Source organism: Pezoporus flaviventris, unplaced genomic scaffold, assembly GCF_033815535.1.
Source record: "Pezoporus flaviventris isolate CSIRO_AGI_PZ_B2104156 unplaced genomic scaffold, CSIRO_AGI_Pfla_v1 ptg000022l, whole genome shotgun sequence".
Classification (NCBI taxonomy): domain Eukaryota; kingdom Metazoa; phylum Chordata; class Aves; order Psittaciformes; family Psittacidae; genus Pezoporus; species Pezoporus flaviventris.
In genome coordinates this window covers 5,072,883-5,087,725 of record NW_026892570.1, presented here as the reverse complement: position 1 = coordinate 5,087,725, position 14,843 = coordinate 5,072,883, and the positions used below count along the sequence as shown (strand labels likewise).

At 38.1% G+C, this 14,843-nt stretch overlaps 1 protein-coding gene across 1 annotated transcript; it reads left to right on the top strand.

Moving 5' to 3' along the window:
- Positions 1-486: 486 nt before the first annotated feature.
- Positions 487-10,909, top strand: LOC133270812 (protein FAM240B-like). Its single transcript, XM_061456354.1, has 3 exons — positions 487-569; positions 6,953-7,110; positions 8,485-10,909. The coding sequence occupies exons 2-3, from the start codon at positions 6,971-6,973 to the stop codon at positions 8,561-8,563; spliced, it is 219 nt and encodes a 72-aa protein (XP_061312338.1). The 5' UTR covers positions 487-569; positions 6,953-6,970; the 3' UTR covers positions 8,564-10,909.
- Positions 10,910-14,843: the final 3,934 nt, after the last annotated feature.

Below are 14,843 nucleotides of genomic sequence, written 5' to 3'. Positions count from 1 at the left end.
CAATTCCTATGACGATTGCCTTGAAGAGAACAGAATGTGTTATAGGTCATAATCAAGCACACATCCTTAGATCAACAGCTCCAAAGCACTGCATACTTCTGTAAGTCACCCTGTAATGCAAAACCAAGTGTGATTTGTCACACCATTTCAACCTCCATTAAAGCTAAGATAGCAGTGTGGAATTTTTCAAATTTCACAGGATAACTATTAAAATGGATAATACTAGCACATGTTTTAAAGAAAATTCTCAGCACTTGCCAAGTCATGCTCTCTGAGGTATCTGCCAGTGTAGGAGGGATGCATGCTCTCAAGGGGACCTGTGTTTCATGGTCATCTCAGGCAGGGGGCTGCAAAGTTCATTAAATGATCTTATCTTGCTGCTGGTTCTGTTCAAAATAGCCTTGATATGATGAAGGACTTATGTTACCCTCACTTCAAATAAAAAGCACAAAGGGATGCATTTCATTACTGCCCTGTGACACTGGAGAAGCCAGGGCTGCAGTGGTCATATTCCTTTTTTGTTTGTGTCTCACAGAGGATTTATTTGCGGGAAGAGTTCAACTGCAAAGGTAAGCAAGTGTTTGGGGGGTTGTAGCAAGTTTTTCATAGTAGTGTCAAAAAGAAATACATTTGTTCACTAACTTTAATACTCACTAAAGTCTATGCTAGGAAAGATGAGATTGTAAGGAAAATACCAGTGACAAGTGCTCAGTTTAGCAGCATTTTAAGGAAGCTGAGTAGCATTGATACAGAAAAAAAGTATTTACGGGCAATTTCCATGCCACAACCCTGGATAAAACAGAAGGATATGTGGCTGTATATTCTTAACTTATAGGCTAAGCAGTAGCCAAGGTTACACACACACTCCTCTCACAAGCATTTTTTAACAGCAATCTGCTGCCAAGAGGCTTTTTAATTTGATGATAGACACCTTCACATGAATCAGGATTAGTTTCTTTTGCGTGTTTTGTCAGAACTGGATGATCTGATGAAGAACATGAGCCTTTTGCAGGATTTATCTTCTTTGATCCTACACCATCAGGTCCTTCTGTACTCAAACATCAAACAAAACAAAACAAAATATGCTCAAGGTTCTAGAATAATTTATGCTATATACTTGATCTTCTGAATTCAGCAGTTCATAGGATCAGGCTTCAAATGTACCTGGCAATGGAGAAAATCTAGTGATCAGAAACAGTATTTGATCACACAAGATAGGCAGCTGTTTTAAACATGCCTTAGATGTTGAAATTAAAAGCAAAAAAAAAGTTTGACGAATCTATGGAAAGCTGAGGGAAGGTATTTGGACATTCTGTATTAGGTGATGCTTATGAATACTTGTTTCCTTGGTGCTCACCTCTGTGCAACTACCACCACAGTCCTGTTTGTGTGCACTGCTGTCAGGATGTGTGGGAGTGCAGGCAGCCACCACAGAGAGACAGGCGCAGGGAGTGGGAGAAGCTGAGGAGAAGAGGGGAGCTGAAAAGATGCTCCAGGAAAAGGTTGGTGAAATCAGCATTGGCAGCTGGGGAGAAAAGCAGCCCCAGCAAGAAATGGAGTGAGAATCTACAGAGGGAGTAACAGACCTGGGAAATCAGCTGGGAAAATGATTGAAAATAGAGGTGTCAGTCAGCCAAATTAATCCAGAGGGCTGGCATGGGAGGTGAACAGGGCAGGAGGAGAAGCTCAGCAGACACGAAGGTGGAGAAGGAAAACCTGAAGTGACCTCCTGTGGAAACCCTTGGCTCTGGGCTAAGGAAAGAGTCTCACCAAGAACTGCACAGTGACAGAGAGCAAGAAGCTAAATAAACAAACAGGCACAGGAGCAGAACTAGGATAATAACAATTGAATGGATGACCTGGAGGGAAACGAAATTGTTGATTCCTCAAGCGTTTTGCTCAAAAGGTTTTAAGAATTTTAACCCTCAGCCAGAGGACGGCTGAGCCCTCTGGTACAGAAAAGCAAGGCAAAGAATCAGTTCCCTCCAGTTTGATAATTCAACTGTACTGGAGTCTGGTAGCCAGGGAAGAGTGAAAGCAGATAAAGAGAACTGAGGCCTAACAGATGAGGATGACAGAAGAAAATACCTGGAGTGTGTGGTGTTCAAAGTCATTGATACTGCCACTGTAGCAGTATGAGATTCAAAAACCACATAGTTGCTGCAAGCCTTGCCTTATTATGTTACTTCATCAAAAGGGTATGATATAATAGAATCATAGAATAATGGTTTGGGTTGAAAGGGACCTTAAATCCAACCTGGCTTTTTCATATGAGAAAAGGTCCACATTTTGTGATAGCTCAAAGCATTTTAAGAGCAGGTATTCTCGAGATCAGAAAAATAGACCTATTAGCTTTTCACAGAAAAGCAATAATGAACTGTCAGAATTAGGGCCAAGATAAAATGGTTGAATAGAGGCTGCTGCATAGTGCCTGAGTGCAAACATTTTAGCTTGCATGTTAGAATTGATTAGCTAAATGCAAACCTGTAACTCATGCACACAGGTAACTCCTACTAGTATTGTTCAGTCACATGTCAGTATAGTTGGCATTTTCACACACATGAAATTCCCATTGCATGGAAAAATCCCATTAATTTGACTGGAGTTATACCCAGACAACAGTTTCCTGACTGAGAATACATGAGGCTGTTCATGAGATAAACAGCACTATGCAACTGCCACACAAACAGAAGCACACAGGAGATTCAATTAAAATGCTTTCTTCTGCCCACAAAGGGTTTTACCTAGGGTCTAAAGACCTAAGTTAGACTTGAAACAGGTATGCTTCCCCAGCCAGGATCTCAAAGCAAACCTCATTAAGGCCTTTGAGATGTGAATTGCTGCTACCTGCAGAAGCAGAAGATAAATTATGTATTCAAGATGCAAGGGAAGAAATGGAAATCATGGTTGTGATTACTAGTCCAATTTTCTAAAATCAAAGCAGATTTCTCATTGTTTTAAAGTTGAACATCAACATTAGCATAAATAGCCTACTCTCCCATACATTATGCAATTTTTTTATTAATAAAATGCACTTATATAATAAGCACAGTCTCCAAGCAAGGTCCATGAAAATGTAGATGAATAAAATACTGTATTATTTCTAGGAAAATGCATAACACCCTGAAAACTTATTGTGCTATGCAAGAAGCATAAGAAGGTGGAAAAAATAGCTTTTCTGATGCATATAGGTGCTCTGTAAATTTTAAAAACCATTTAAAATAATAATTTGTGTTCTACTACAGGAAAAAAAAGCCCTACACTTCTCCTTACATACCATTTTGTATCTAAGAAGCTTGTGACTTCCAATTCTTTCCACGGAACATTATGTTTCTTGTCATGGTAATGTTTTTTCATACAATCAGTGAGTTCCAGCCTCAAACTATTGATTTTTTTTACTTACAAAAAAGTCAAGATGTCACATAAAATTGATCTTACATTCCTCTTTTGTTCTGCAAACATAATTTTTCCAGAGATCCAGATAACAGTGCTAGTGTCACTGCTCCCCCACCTTTCTAAGACATCCTTTAACAAACAGTATAAATAACAAAATTTTAAAATCTAAAAATAATAATCTTCATCTTATATAGGATAAAGCTTTCCTAGAGTTTACCCAGTTATTCTTTTCATTTGAGCAGCTACATTTGTTCACCAGCTTGCAAACAGGACTCTGTCAAAGATGATTACCAAAGAGGCTCACGTTATTGTTGTCTTAAAGGACTGTCACTAGAGACTTAAATAAACCTACATTTAGTCCTAGCTGTTCAGTGTAGTTTAAGTCAGACCTAACTGCAAGATCTATAAAAGCATTATTACAATGACCTAAATGATTTAACAGTGTATTTTTGCCAAATTGTTGTATCATATATAGAGATTATTTGTTAAGGCTGCTTTGGAGGTTGCTTTCATTAAGTCTTTTCCACAATTTTCTTTCCATATTACATGATGTCCCTTTTGCTAACTACGTTGAATGAGGTTTTTAGGCATGAAAATAATGTGTACCCAGGTGATAACTGCTGGTGGAAAGCCACAATACAGGCATTTGTCCTGTTAACCTCTGAAAAAAAAATGTAGTAGGAGGGGAAAATAGAGTTTCCGTTGCTGAGGTTTTAGTACGAAAAATCAATCTTAGGACAAGTGAAACACTGATAGATTAGGTTCAATATCTCTGATTTCTTACACAACTCTGAAGGCTTATGGCCAACAGTTCTGAGACGGATGGCAGAACAGAGGTGAATTCAAACACCTAGGCACACAATGCATAAAGGCAAAGCAAATTAGGTGGTTTTTTTTTAGCAGAGTTATCATGCAGTTCCTATAATCAGCCCGTGAGCAGACTCAAACAGATAGATTGAAATAAAAGGTAATTTAGGATAGGATGAGTTTACAGTTCAGAAAAGCAAATGCTGACACATTGACACACGTTTATCAAGGATATACAAGGATCAGTTAAATAATGATGCAGAAATTCTAAGTTAAGGTGCTTTGATACATATTTGACAGTTCTCCAGTATTAGGGGAAAACAAAATGAAGATTAAGGTTTGAGTAAGAGAAAATTCAACACCCATGTATCCATACATTAACACAAAATAAAAGGCTTGGACAATGTTCTTGGTATGCCTGAGCAAGCACATAAAAATAAAATTTTACAGATAACAGAGAAAAGCACTAATTCCTGCTCCCCCACCCAGAAAACCTACCTAAACTGTAATGTGTAGACTATACATCCTTAGTAATCTCAACAGTGTTCTAACATCCAGTGCCAGATGTGAGGTGAATAACAATGAAAACTAATTCCGAACTTCTCTTTCACTGTGTTTAAAGCTTTTTCTTTTGTTTTTTTTTTTTTTTGCTGTGGGGAGGGGTGTTGGAGAGGCACATCTGTTCTATACTTTTAAGCCAGCAACAAAAATATATGCAATCAAACCAGGAGGCAGAGTACTTAAAACTAGTAAAGGATAGGTGTATCATAAAAACATACACCTGGACTCAGTTATACCTCATGACAATGAGTTCCACAGTTTTGCCTTATTCAGGAGAGATATTCACCCTCATATATATAGAAAAGATACATCTATAGTATATTAAACAGGAATTCATAATTATTCTGAAGGTGGAAATTCTTATGCTTTGGGATTACTTCTGATCAAAGAAACCAAGAAACATTATTTCCTGGCAGTTTATTTTGGAGCCTCAGTGATATCTGGGAATTTTACTTGCTGCTCTTCAGAAATAGTATTATTCTTAGAGATTAACTCTTGGAGAGGAAAGTCCACTACATGGCTAAAATTTAGGTGACTAAAAAACACCTAGATGGCTGTCACTGTGTATTTTTCATATATCTCTAGATCTGTTACACAAAAATTAAAAAAAGGTAGTAACTGCTACCTGGGAGAAGAAATGTGGGTTGGCATTAATATATATTTGGATATTTATAGAATACATATATTTTTTAGAAACACATATTCTTATTAAGAAAACTTTTGCCAAGGAATTATACTGTAGCACAGCTGGAGGTGTTCAGCAGTACTTGCGATTCACATTACAGACTGATGCAAACACTTATACATCCACCTATAATTTGCTCAGAACCTGAAAAAAAATGCTCAGTAATTTTTATTTTTATTTTTTTTCCTGCAAAAATCATGCTTAAATACTGGGCTTCTGTCATTTGGCCACAAGATGTATGGAGGTTTTATAGAGAGCCACGGGAGAGTCACAGGGAAATCTCAGCAAGAAAGGGACCTTTTCCAAAGGCCTGTCTTTGCTTTCTGTTCATAGAGTATTCATAATATGTCTCACAGTTTTTCACAAAACAGCCAAATCTCTAAATTAAATTTTCTAAAGATTACCAATTCCCAATTTTGCTTTTCTTACAATGCCTGGCAGGGGAATGGCAGCAGTTTCTTCAAGCTCTTCCAAGCTAGCCTTGAGGGGCTTGTTTGCTAGCTGTCTATGGCTCTGATTAAAATAAATTACAAATAATTGCCATGAATTCAAACAATGCATGAGAGAGTTCTAAATACATTTTAAAAAAAAAAAAGTTCTGCAAAATATTATAATGGCATATTCATACAAAACTACACAGCAATTTGGAAGGCAACATAGATATACTCATTCCATATTTAATGAAGTTTTGAAAGTAATGATTGACTTTCTGGTTGTAATGTGGGATACAGGTGCTTGACTGTTAGCCTATGACTGTCATCCTGAGACAGATAGATTTCTAGGATAAAATTCACTCCAAGATTTATTTTTATGGTGACATTAAATGAAGGGGGGGAGTACAGAATTGTCACAGATACTCAAATATATTCAATGAATTTGCTCTGTTTTGAAAATTACAGAAAAGGGAGAAATATTTAATAAGCAAATTGACTTTTGCAAATCAACATCTTATAAAATTATGTACATACTTTTATACACAAAAAATTTCTCCACTCCTGAATAATGTTAAGGTAAGATAAAAATTAACAGCAAATCACCAGGGCTCTTCTTCCCTGTTTTAGTCTTAATCTATAATGGTCACTTTATCGTATTATGGTCATTAAAACAGTGCGAAAAATCCCACTAGATCTGGCAATTTTTGTATTTCCTTCCAATTTATGAGTACGGTAAAAAGTATCTTAATCATCAAACTAGCGAATACAACAGAACTGCCCTGTAATGTGTGCTTAAAGGTCGTAGGCAGGTGAAAGTGAGATATATTTGAGGTCAATTAGCAAGAATTTAGATCACTGAAGACAGCATATTCTCAAGTGTCATAACTAGGAATGAAAAGCTGAAATAGTGAGTCATGCCCACTGTTATCCTGATGCTTCAAAAGAAGACAAACACAAACCCAAAACCAAACTGTGTGACCCCCATGCTGTGAAAATCCAAAACACCAAGAGTGTGCTTTAGCCATGAAAACAGACAAGGAACCAATAACTTGTTATATGTTTTTTTCAGATTTCTCCTTTAGAGAAAATGAATAGCCAATACATACGTCATGAAGTGAGAGGATGTGAAACTAGTGACCTGAGGAACTTCTGGGAAAAGACTATTGAACAACAAACTCGGTATCTGCAGATTGAAAAAGAACGTCAGCAAAGAAGTGCTCTAACAAAGTGGGTAGTTTGCATCCAGAAATATTGAGTTTGCACTGTAATTCTTTTTTAAAGAAAAGTGATACCTATATTTAAGTCATGCAATGAAAGCTGAAAATATTTTTCTTAGATTTTTAGAAAATAATGTGTCTTCCCAAATTGACATGCTAATCCTAACATGTCTAAGATATGGTTTATAGAATAAGAGAATGATTAATAAGAGAATAATTCACTCTTATTCCACTCTTATTCTTAAATGAATTTGAAGTGTAGAACTTTCTGAAGTTACCAGGACAATATCTAGCAGTGCAGGTTTGTCTTGAACACCAAGACTTATGTTCACAGCATACCTAGCACAGATGTGTACCTGTCCCACCTTCTTTCTCTATAGCCTTGTTTTCACAAGAACATAGTTTGAATTCATTATCTTGATTTTGAATAAGGTAAATCCAGAATAAAGCAGACAGTTTAAGTGTACTGACTGGCCAAGGCAATTGTGATCCATAGCTGTATTTACGTCAATCATTTATATTTACTTTAATCAGCCACAATGAGGAAGATCAGTCCTCAGCAAGGCCAGTAGTTTTACTTCACATGAAGTCTCCATAAGTTGTAGGCTCTTGCAAATATGGGTATTTTGGTTTGAGATCATTCAATGAGTAAACATTTTTTATTTTTCAAAATCTCTCTCATACCTCTCTTTAATATTGATGCTTCAAAATATAAGAGCAAGGGTGGCCTTGCATGAATAACACTGGATGAAAGAACACTGGAATTAATGTCTAGTATGTTTTATCCATTTATGTCTAGTACGTTTTATCCATTCGTAACTAACATGATCTTTGTGTCTTGACTGAGTCCTCAATTGTGAAATTCTGTCTTTTCTATTTGAGGCAGTCTTTCTGTGGCACCTAGATATTAAGATAAAAAAACACTCCAAAGTACACAAAATGCCATCTATCACCTAAAGCTGTGCACTATGGGTCTAGCAGAATTTTCAACTCACACAGTGTTTCCAAGCCACTCGCTGCTCAGTAGCCTCTATGCAGCACTCTTTTTAAGGCACTTCTGAGGAGGAGGGGGCTGGGGAGATGTCGGGTGATGCCACCCAGCAGGTGGCAGCAGGCAATCTCCAGTGCAGGTGACAAGTCACTCCAGCATACACAGGCACTTGAGGGCATGGTGAAGATGAACCACAGATCTCAGGTGAGCCATCATCGGGTTTTAAGAACTGGTCCTCAAGTGCTATCCAGCAAAGCACTCTAAAGGGGCAGGTCAGCCTGCATGACACCTGGGAATAAGCACCAAAGCACACCACCAGTGGGAAACATGAAGGGTATTAACCTGTTCCCTGTAAAACCGTCTGGGCAAGCTAATCCATGTTTCTGTCCTTAGGCTCAGAAATGAATGGATGGAGAGGATGGAAAAGAGAATAAAGATGTTGAGGACCCAACCTGAAGACACATCTAATTGAAGACCCCACATTCATTACATGTTTGAGGAAAAAAGGGAATTTTTCATAGGAAAGCATGATGGTGTGATGCAAAAGCTAAAGTCAGTTTTACTCTGTGGCTTACATGAGCTATAATTAATTAGCTGTCATTGTTAGAAGTTTCATTTGTAACATGTCTGATGTTGCTTTTAAGATTATGCATCCATCCCTTCATTTGACAGAGACTGAAGTACTCTGAAATCCTCTGTATTAGTACTCCGAAGACTAATAAATCATGGTTCGCTGAGCAGTAGATGCTTGGAAAAAGAATTTAGTTACACAGTTAGGGCTCAGCAGAGGCATTTCCTCAACATTTTATGTTTCTGCATAGACTCGTCATAACCTTATGAAGTTATTTTCTTTTAAAATTGTTTAATGAATAGTTCCGGGCTTTGTTTTGGTGTGGTTCATTTTTAACACTGCAGAGCCCAGTTCAGACTAAGAAAGAGGGGACATGCGCAAAGGATGGCACCATATCCCACATCACTAATGGAGACAAGCCTGGTGGGAGTTACAGATCCTAGCTGCCATATAAAGTCTGTAAAGATATTAATATGTACCCTGACAAATAGGCTCTGTGAGACACCAAAAAGAATTGTTCAATCAGTTAACCACATTAGCTAACTTAAGACACTTTCTCAGTAAAGACAAAACAACTTGGCATTTTAAGGCTGCTTCTTGTACCTGACCTGGCTTGTCTAGAGCTGTACTGACAATCTGTTTCACAGAGCAGCCTGATGTATTTTCACAGGTGTCTGTCATAAGTGACAAGCACACTTTTTCCTCTAACACTTTTTTTCCCCTCTAAGAGCCAGTAGATATTCCTTGACAACCAGTACCTTCAGAAACATGGCAGGCTTCCTCTCCCACATTTGCCATTAGTCAAAAATGTCTGTAGTTCCTTTCTTTCCTAACACCTCCTTAGGAAATGTGGCATTTCCTCCAACAGTATCAAAGCATTTCAATAGGCAGGTGAAATAAAATTGCTTCATTTGTAGGGTGACTGCTTTGTTGCCACCAGAATGCTTGGGGTAATGTACTGCAAAATGAGAGGTTTAGAACATGCTAAAAATCTCTTCACTCAATTGCGTAAACTTTTAGTCCCTTTCTATAAGACCGTTTCACTAATTCTCTGATAATTCGTACTGTTTCAGAGTAAAGAATTTGTTATTTGCCAGTGGACCCAGAAGACAACAGCAGAAGGGCTTGGCGTTGTAAAATATTTCAAAAATCTGTTCTTTTTAAAGCAAAACAAAACTTTGAAATGCTATTTTTTCTTTCTTTACCAATCACCTTTTAAATCAACTTTTGTATCCCCCAAGGTCAAACCAAAACTGTTATGAGAATTTAAACATGTAAATAATGTTTGAGAAACCTGAGAAATCCATTACAGTCTGAAAAAAAGAGATGACCTTGGAACATGTACTTAAAAATCAAGACACCAAGCAGGAATGTTACCAAATTTGAGAGCAGAGTTTGCCTGGCAGCTGAAAAAAGCTGCAAAATTCATATTCTTCAGTTGAGTTTTTTTCTTAAGCAATTTATAAAGTATCATCAATGGGGAATATGCAGCGTAATTATATCATTACAATATAGCTATGTTTTAATAAACTGTCACCAAGTATCTATACAATATTAGGGTTTAGTAAAAGTTAGATTTCTTTGAAAATGACAGTTCACAGACTTCAATTCTCCCATCACCTTCTGTGCCTTGTTTTACTGTAACCCTACCCAAACTCCATTGTGATTGATTTTTATACCATTTTTAGCTGAAATTAGAATTTGAAGTAAGCCAAAGGAACAAATTTACATCCCCTCATTCATGTGTGACCGCATAAGGTGCAGAACAGAGGGAATCAGAGTTGGTATATTTAAAAAATTAAAAAGGTGCCCCTCACCTTTTGCATCTCACCCAGTTGAGATTCTTCTTTTCTCATAATGTAAGTCAGACTGAGGAAAATCCAAGAAAAGGCAGGGAAAGACATGCCAGGAAGTGACTCCCATTTGAGTCCCTTATTGCACATCTGATATGGTTATGTAATTTAAAAGCGCTTTAGAATAGGTCCCTATCAAGCTAGAACACCCCAAAATAATACCTTTAAAATTATAAAAAAGGAAATTATTTTTTACAGTCTTCATCTATTCCAACCCAAGGCCAAGAGAAGTACGGAAAACGTATATCCAGAATTAAACCACTTCTCTTCTGAGAACTGCAATTTCACCTTTAGTGTCTAGATGAATTATTTCAGGCTCAGGTTCCACAGAATTAAATTCAGGACTTCGGGCCATTTGATCTTTATTATCTAAATGCTAGCAACATGTTTTCATACAAATGCCACTGCTTTTGCAGGAGTAATCTACGCACAAGTTTTGTAAGCTACCACAAAAAAAAAAAAACAACAAAACAATAATAAAAAAAAACCAAACATATCCAGAGAAATAATATAATCTAGAGTCAATCAGCAAAAATAAAAAAGTGTAATAGCATTAAAATTCAAATCTAAATGTCAAGAAACAATATTAATCAAAAGCTGGAGCAAACTCCAAGATGAAAAGGGTTCTGGCAATTCAAAAACAGAAAAATAGAAATCTTTAATTTACCTTGAAGGTCACAAGAGAAATTAAAAGGAGGGGGGAAAAAAAAATAAAAAGAAAAACCAAAAACCAACACAAAAGTAAACTGCAATTTCTCTGAGACTCAGAAATGAGCCCTAATATTATAAAAATGAGCAGAAAAACCTGACTGTAGGACTGGGCAACTCATTAGCTGCTAACTGATAAAATCAGCTGGGTATTTTAAAGTCATGGTTAGAGATGATGCTGAGATGCTTTTCAGCCTATTTTTCACCAATATGCAGTGTCAGAGAAGTGCAGTACTCAGTTAAATGGGTTAAACTTAGTAACTATAATGTTTATAAAATAGCTTCTTGAAAAAACAATTTCTCTTAATTTTTTCTATCCATATTTTCACATTACTTTTGAGTGTAACAGCAAGAGATTTTGAGTTATGCCAATCTAATTTTATTAGCTTTGTAATTAAAATGCAGTAGATACTCGCTTATCTTCCTAGCTGTCCTTATTTTATCATTCCTTTGCCTCATCCTGACACTAAGTAGCAAGAAAATGCATGTTGCCTTCTCATTAGGAATGCTGGTACAGAACTTTATTAAAAAGCTTGTAGCAGTGACAAAAGTCAAATGTAGTAAAGTTTTACTGTTCTTTGAAGCAACTAAGTCACACTCTTGACTGAAGCCCTTTTAAGTAGTATTTATGGAAAGTATGCTGTGTGTTGGCACAAGAGTGACAGATACTCCATTTTAGCTGTATTAATGATCCTTCTAGTGTATGGATAAGGGCTGACAGCTGTGAAGAATGATTCTGTCAGTAACTTAACAGACTTCTTAGCAGTTTAGCCTGAACTGAGACGGCTTAAATACAGTTCTTTGCTTGGTAGTCCTTCCTGACCAACATCCTTCCCTAACCAACATGCTCCTTTCTGGGGCTCCCAAATTAAGGGGCAAATAAGCATAACTCAGCCACTGTGGCAAGGTTTTGAATTCAAACTGATGCAAGTCAGGCAAAAGACAAGTCATCTTTCTGGTAAGATGGTAGAGACAAATCAGGAGATGTTTTAGCTGTGCCAAGCTGAAGGTCCACATCCATGCTAAAGGAGAGTTTCTACAGTGAAGCCTGTCCTGTAGCCTAGTGCAGGGTCACAGACTGTCTTCATTGTAGCACCCATACTGCACAAGAACTTTGTGGCCATGCAGTTATGTCTCTTTGGGCTTCTGGCCACATACACCGAAGAAGAAGAGACTGATCTAATGGCAGTTCTGACGTGCTTGAAGTTTTCAGCGCTGCAATAAACCCACCATATAATGCAAAGTTTACCTAACATATTTGTGTTTAATGTAGCATTAAATACAAAGGAGTTATTTTGCACTACAGAAAAGCCTACAGCCCATGATATACAAGCAACATAAGAGAGAATCCCAGACAGTGCAAAGCTCACTGTGTAAATGGGACAGAAACAGTGGAGGGGCAGTGGAAAAACTGGGCAGAGCCAGAGATCAGGGAACAGCCATGGTATCTGGGCCGGGAATGAAGCCATGGTCCAATTGCTCCACAGGGATAAGGTGACCCATGTACACAGCAGGCAGTGCTCCAGCTGAAACTAAAATCCGTAGACATTTTCTTCTAATAAAAAGGTCTGAAAAATAAGAACATCCTGAACCTATTCATGAAAGGGGCCATAGCTGTTGCAAAATACATTGCATATGAGGGAACCACTATTCATATAACTGGAATCTTACCATAAAAGTCTGAGGAAAATTAAGAGACACATGCCAGTGGGATGCCAAATTCATAAAGATAGCTGTGCCTGGAGAAGCAGGATAGATAACTTTGAGGAGGGAATTTAAAATAAGATGAAGAAGAGGTAATGTCTTAAACTGAAACGGTTTTGAGAAGATTCAGCTGAAGGCCTAGTATGGATTACAGGTTTTGCTGTTCTGAGCTCATCCTCTCATCTTTCCGTGTTACACATGGAGACTCTCCCAGATATCACTGCTGGTCTTAGCTTAGCCACACGCACATTAACCATGGACATGCACATGATCTGTAGCAGCAGCTCAATGGAAGTCATGTTAGAGATAGATCTGAAGCCTAAGTCATGGTGGTGTGTGAGCCTTTCTGCACTCAGATAAGACATTTCCCCATCCTAAAAGGTGCAGCTGCCCTCTTCTTGCATAAAGAGGACTCAGTTTGGGCCAAACTGGCTTACATCCTACAAGGAGGACTGGTAAGAGACTCCTGAAGTTTCAAGGTCAACAGGGAATGCTTATATCCACTACAAAGTATGTCAAAATATAGATAGCTTTTTGAATGGTATCTGAATTTACAGGATGAAAAACCCATTCTGAGAGTTTCCCTGTGGGTCAGGGTAATCCCCAGTGTCAATGCAGACTAGGAGATGAATGTATTGGGAGCACCCCTGCAGAGAAGGACTCAGGGATACTGCGGGATGGAAAGTTGGACAGGAGCCAGTAACGTGTTCATAAAGCCAATCATATCCTCGGTTCTATAAAAAAGGAGCATGGCCAACAGGTCAAGGGAAGTGTTTCTCCCCCTCTACTCTGATCTCATGAGATCCCCACTGCAATCCGGGGTTCCCTCTACAAGAAAGACATAGATGTGTTGGAGTGGGTGCCAGAGGAGGGCCATAAAAATGGTCAGAGGGATGGAAAACCTCTCATATGGAGAGAAGATGAGACATTTGAGGTTGTTCAGCCTGAGAAGAGAAGGTTTCAGGAAGGCCTTATTGCAGCTTTTCAGCACAGGAAGGGGGCTTATGAGAAAGATAAAGGGAGAATTTTTACCAGAGCCTTTAATGACAAAAAACAATGGCTTTAAACTGAAAAGGGGTGGATTTAGACTGGACAGGAGGAGAAAATTTTTTACAATGAGGGTGCTGATGCCCTGGCACAGGTTGCCTAGAGAGGCTGTGGCTGCCCCATCCCTTGCAGTGTTCAAGGACAGGTTGAATGGGCTTTTGAGCAACGTGATCTGGTTGAAGAACTCCCTGTTCCTGGCAAGAGGGGTTGGAACTAGATGACCTTTAAAGGTCCCTTCCAGCCCAAACCGTTCTGTAATTCTATGGTTCAGTGAATTTCTGATTCTATAATTAAAGCAAGGACAGAACAATGCCTGCAGTAAGAAGGGAAAAATCAAACCAGAATGCCCAAAGATATGTTCTGTCTGAGAGCCTCCTGAGAAGACAGCTGTGATTCACCAAGCTCACCACTCTTTAGGTTGATGCCTTACACTTTCATGGTGCTTATCTGTTGGCAACCTGCTGTCTGTAGCAGCTGGTAGCCATTTGGAAAGTTAGCCCAGTACAGAGATGGTTTATAAAGTGCTGTCACAGTATACCCTACTGATATCTCTTAACTTACTCTTCTACCAATATAGTCTACTTTTTGTTAATGTGTAGATATAACATCCTTAACCTATCCTACATTTCTACAGTTCATCCTACTTTTTGTAGGATACTAATGTAAGCACAACAGAGCATTCCTTAAAAAGAAAAAACTCCCTCCGTTCCTCATCCTCTTCTGCAACCATTTTCTTATTAGTGAGCAGTGTGCAAGGTCTTGGTTGAGCAGCTTTAAAAGCACTGAGCCTTTCCCATAGGCTTGTTTTGATTCCCACCTCACTCCTTGCACATATTCCTTTTTACCATCTCACCACTTTTCTGAATCAG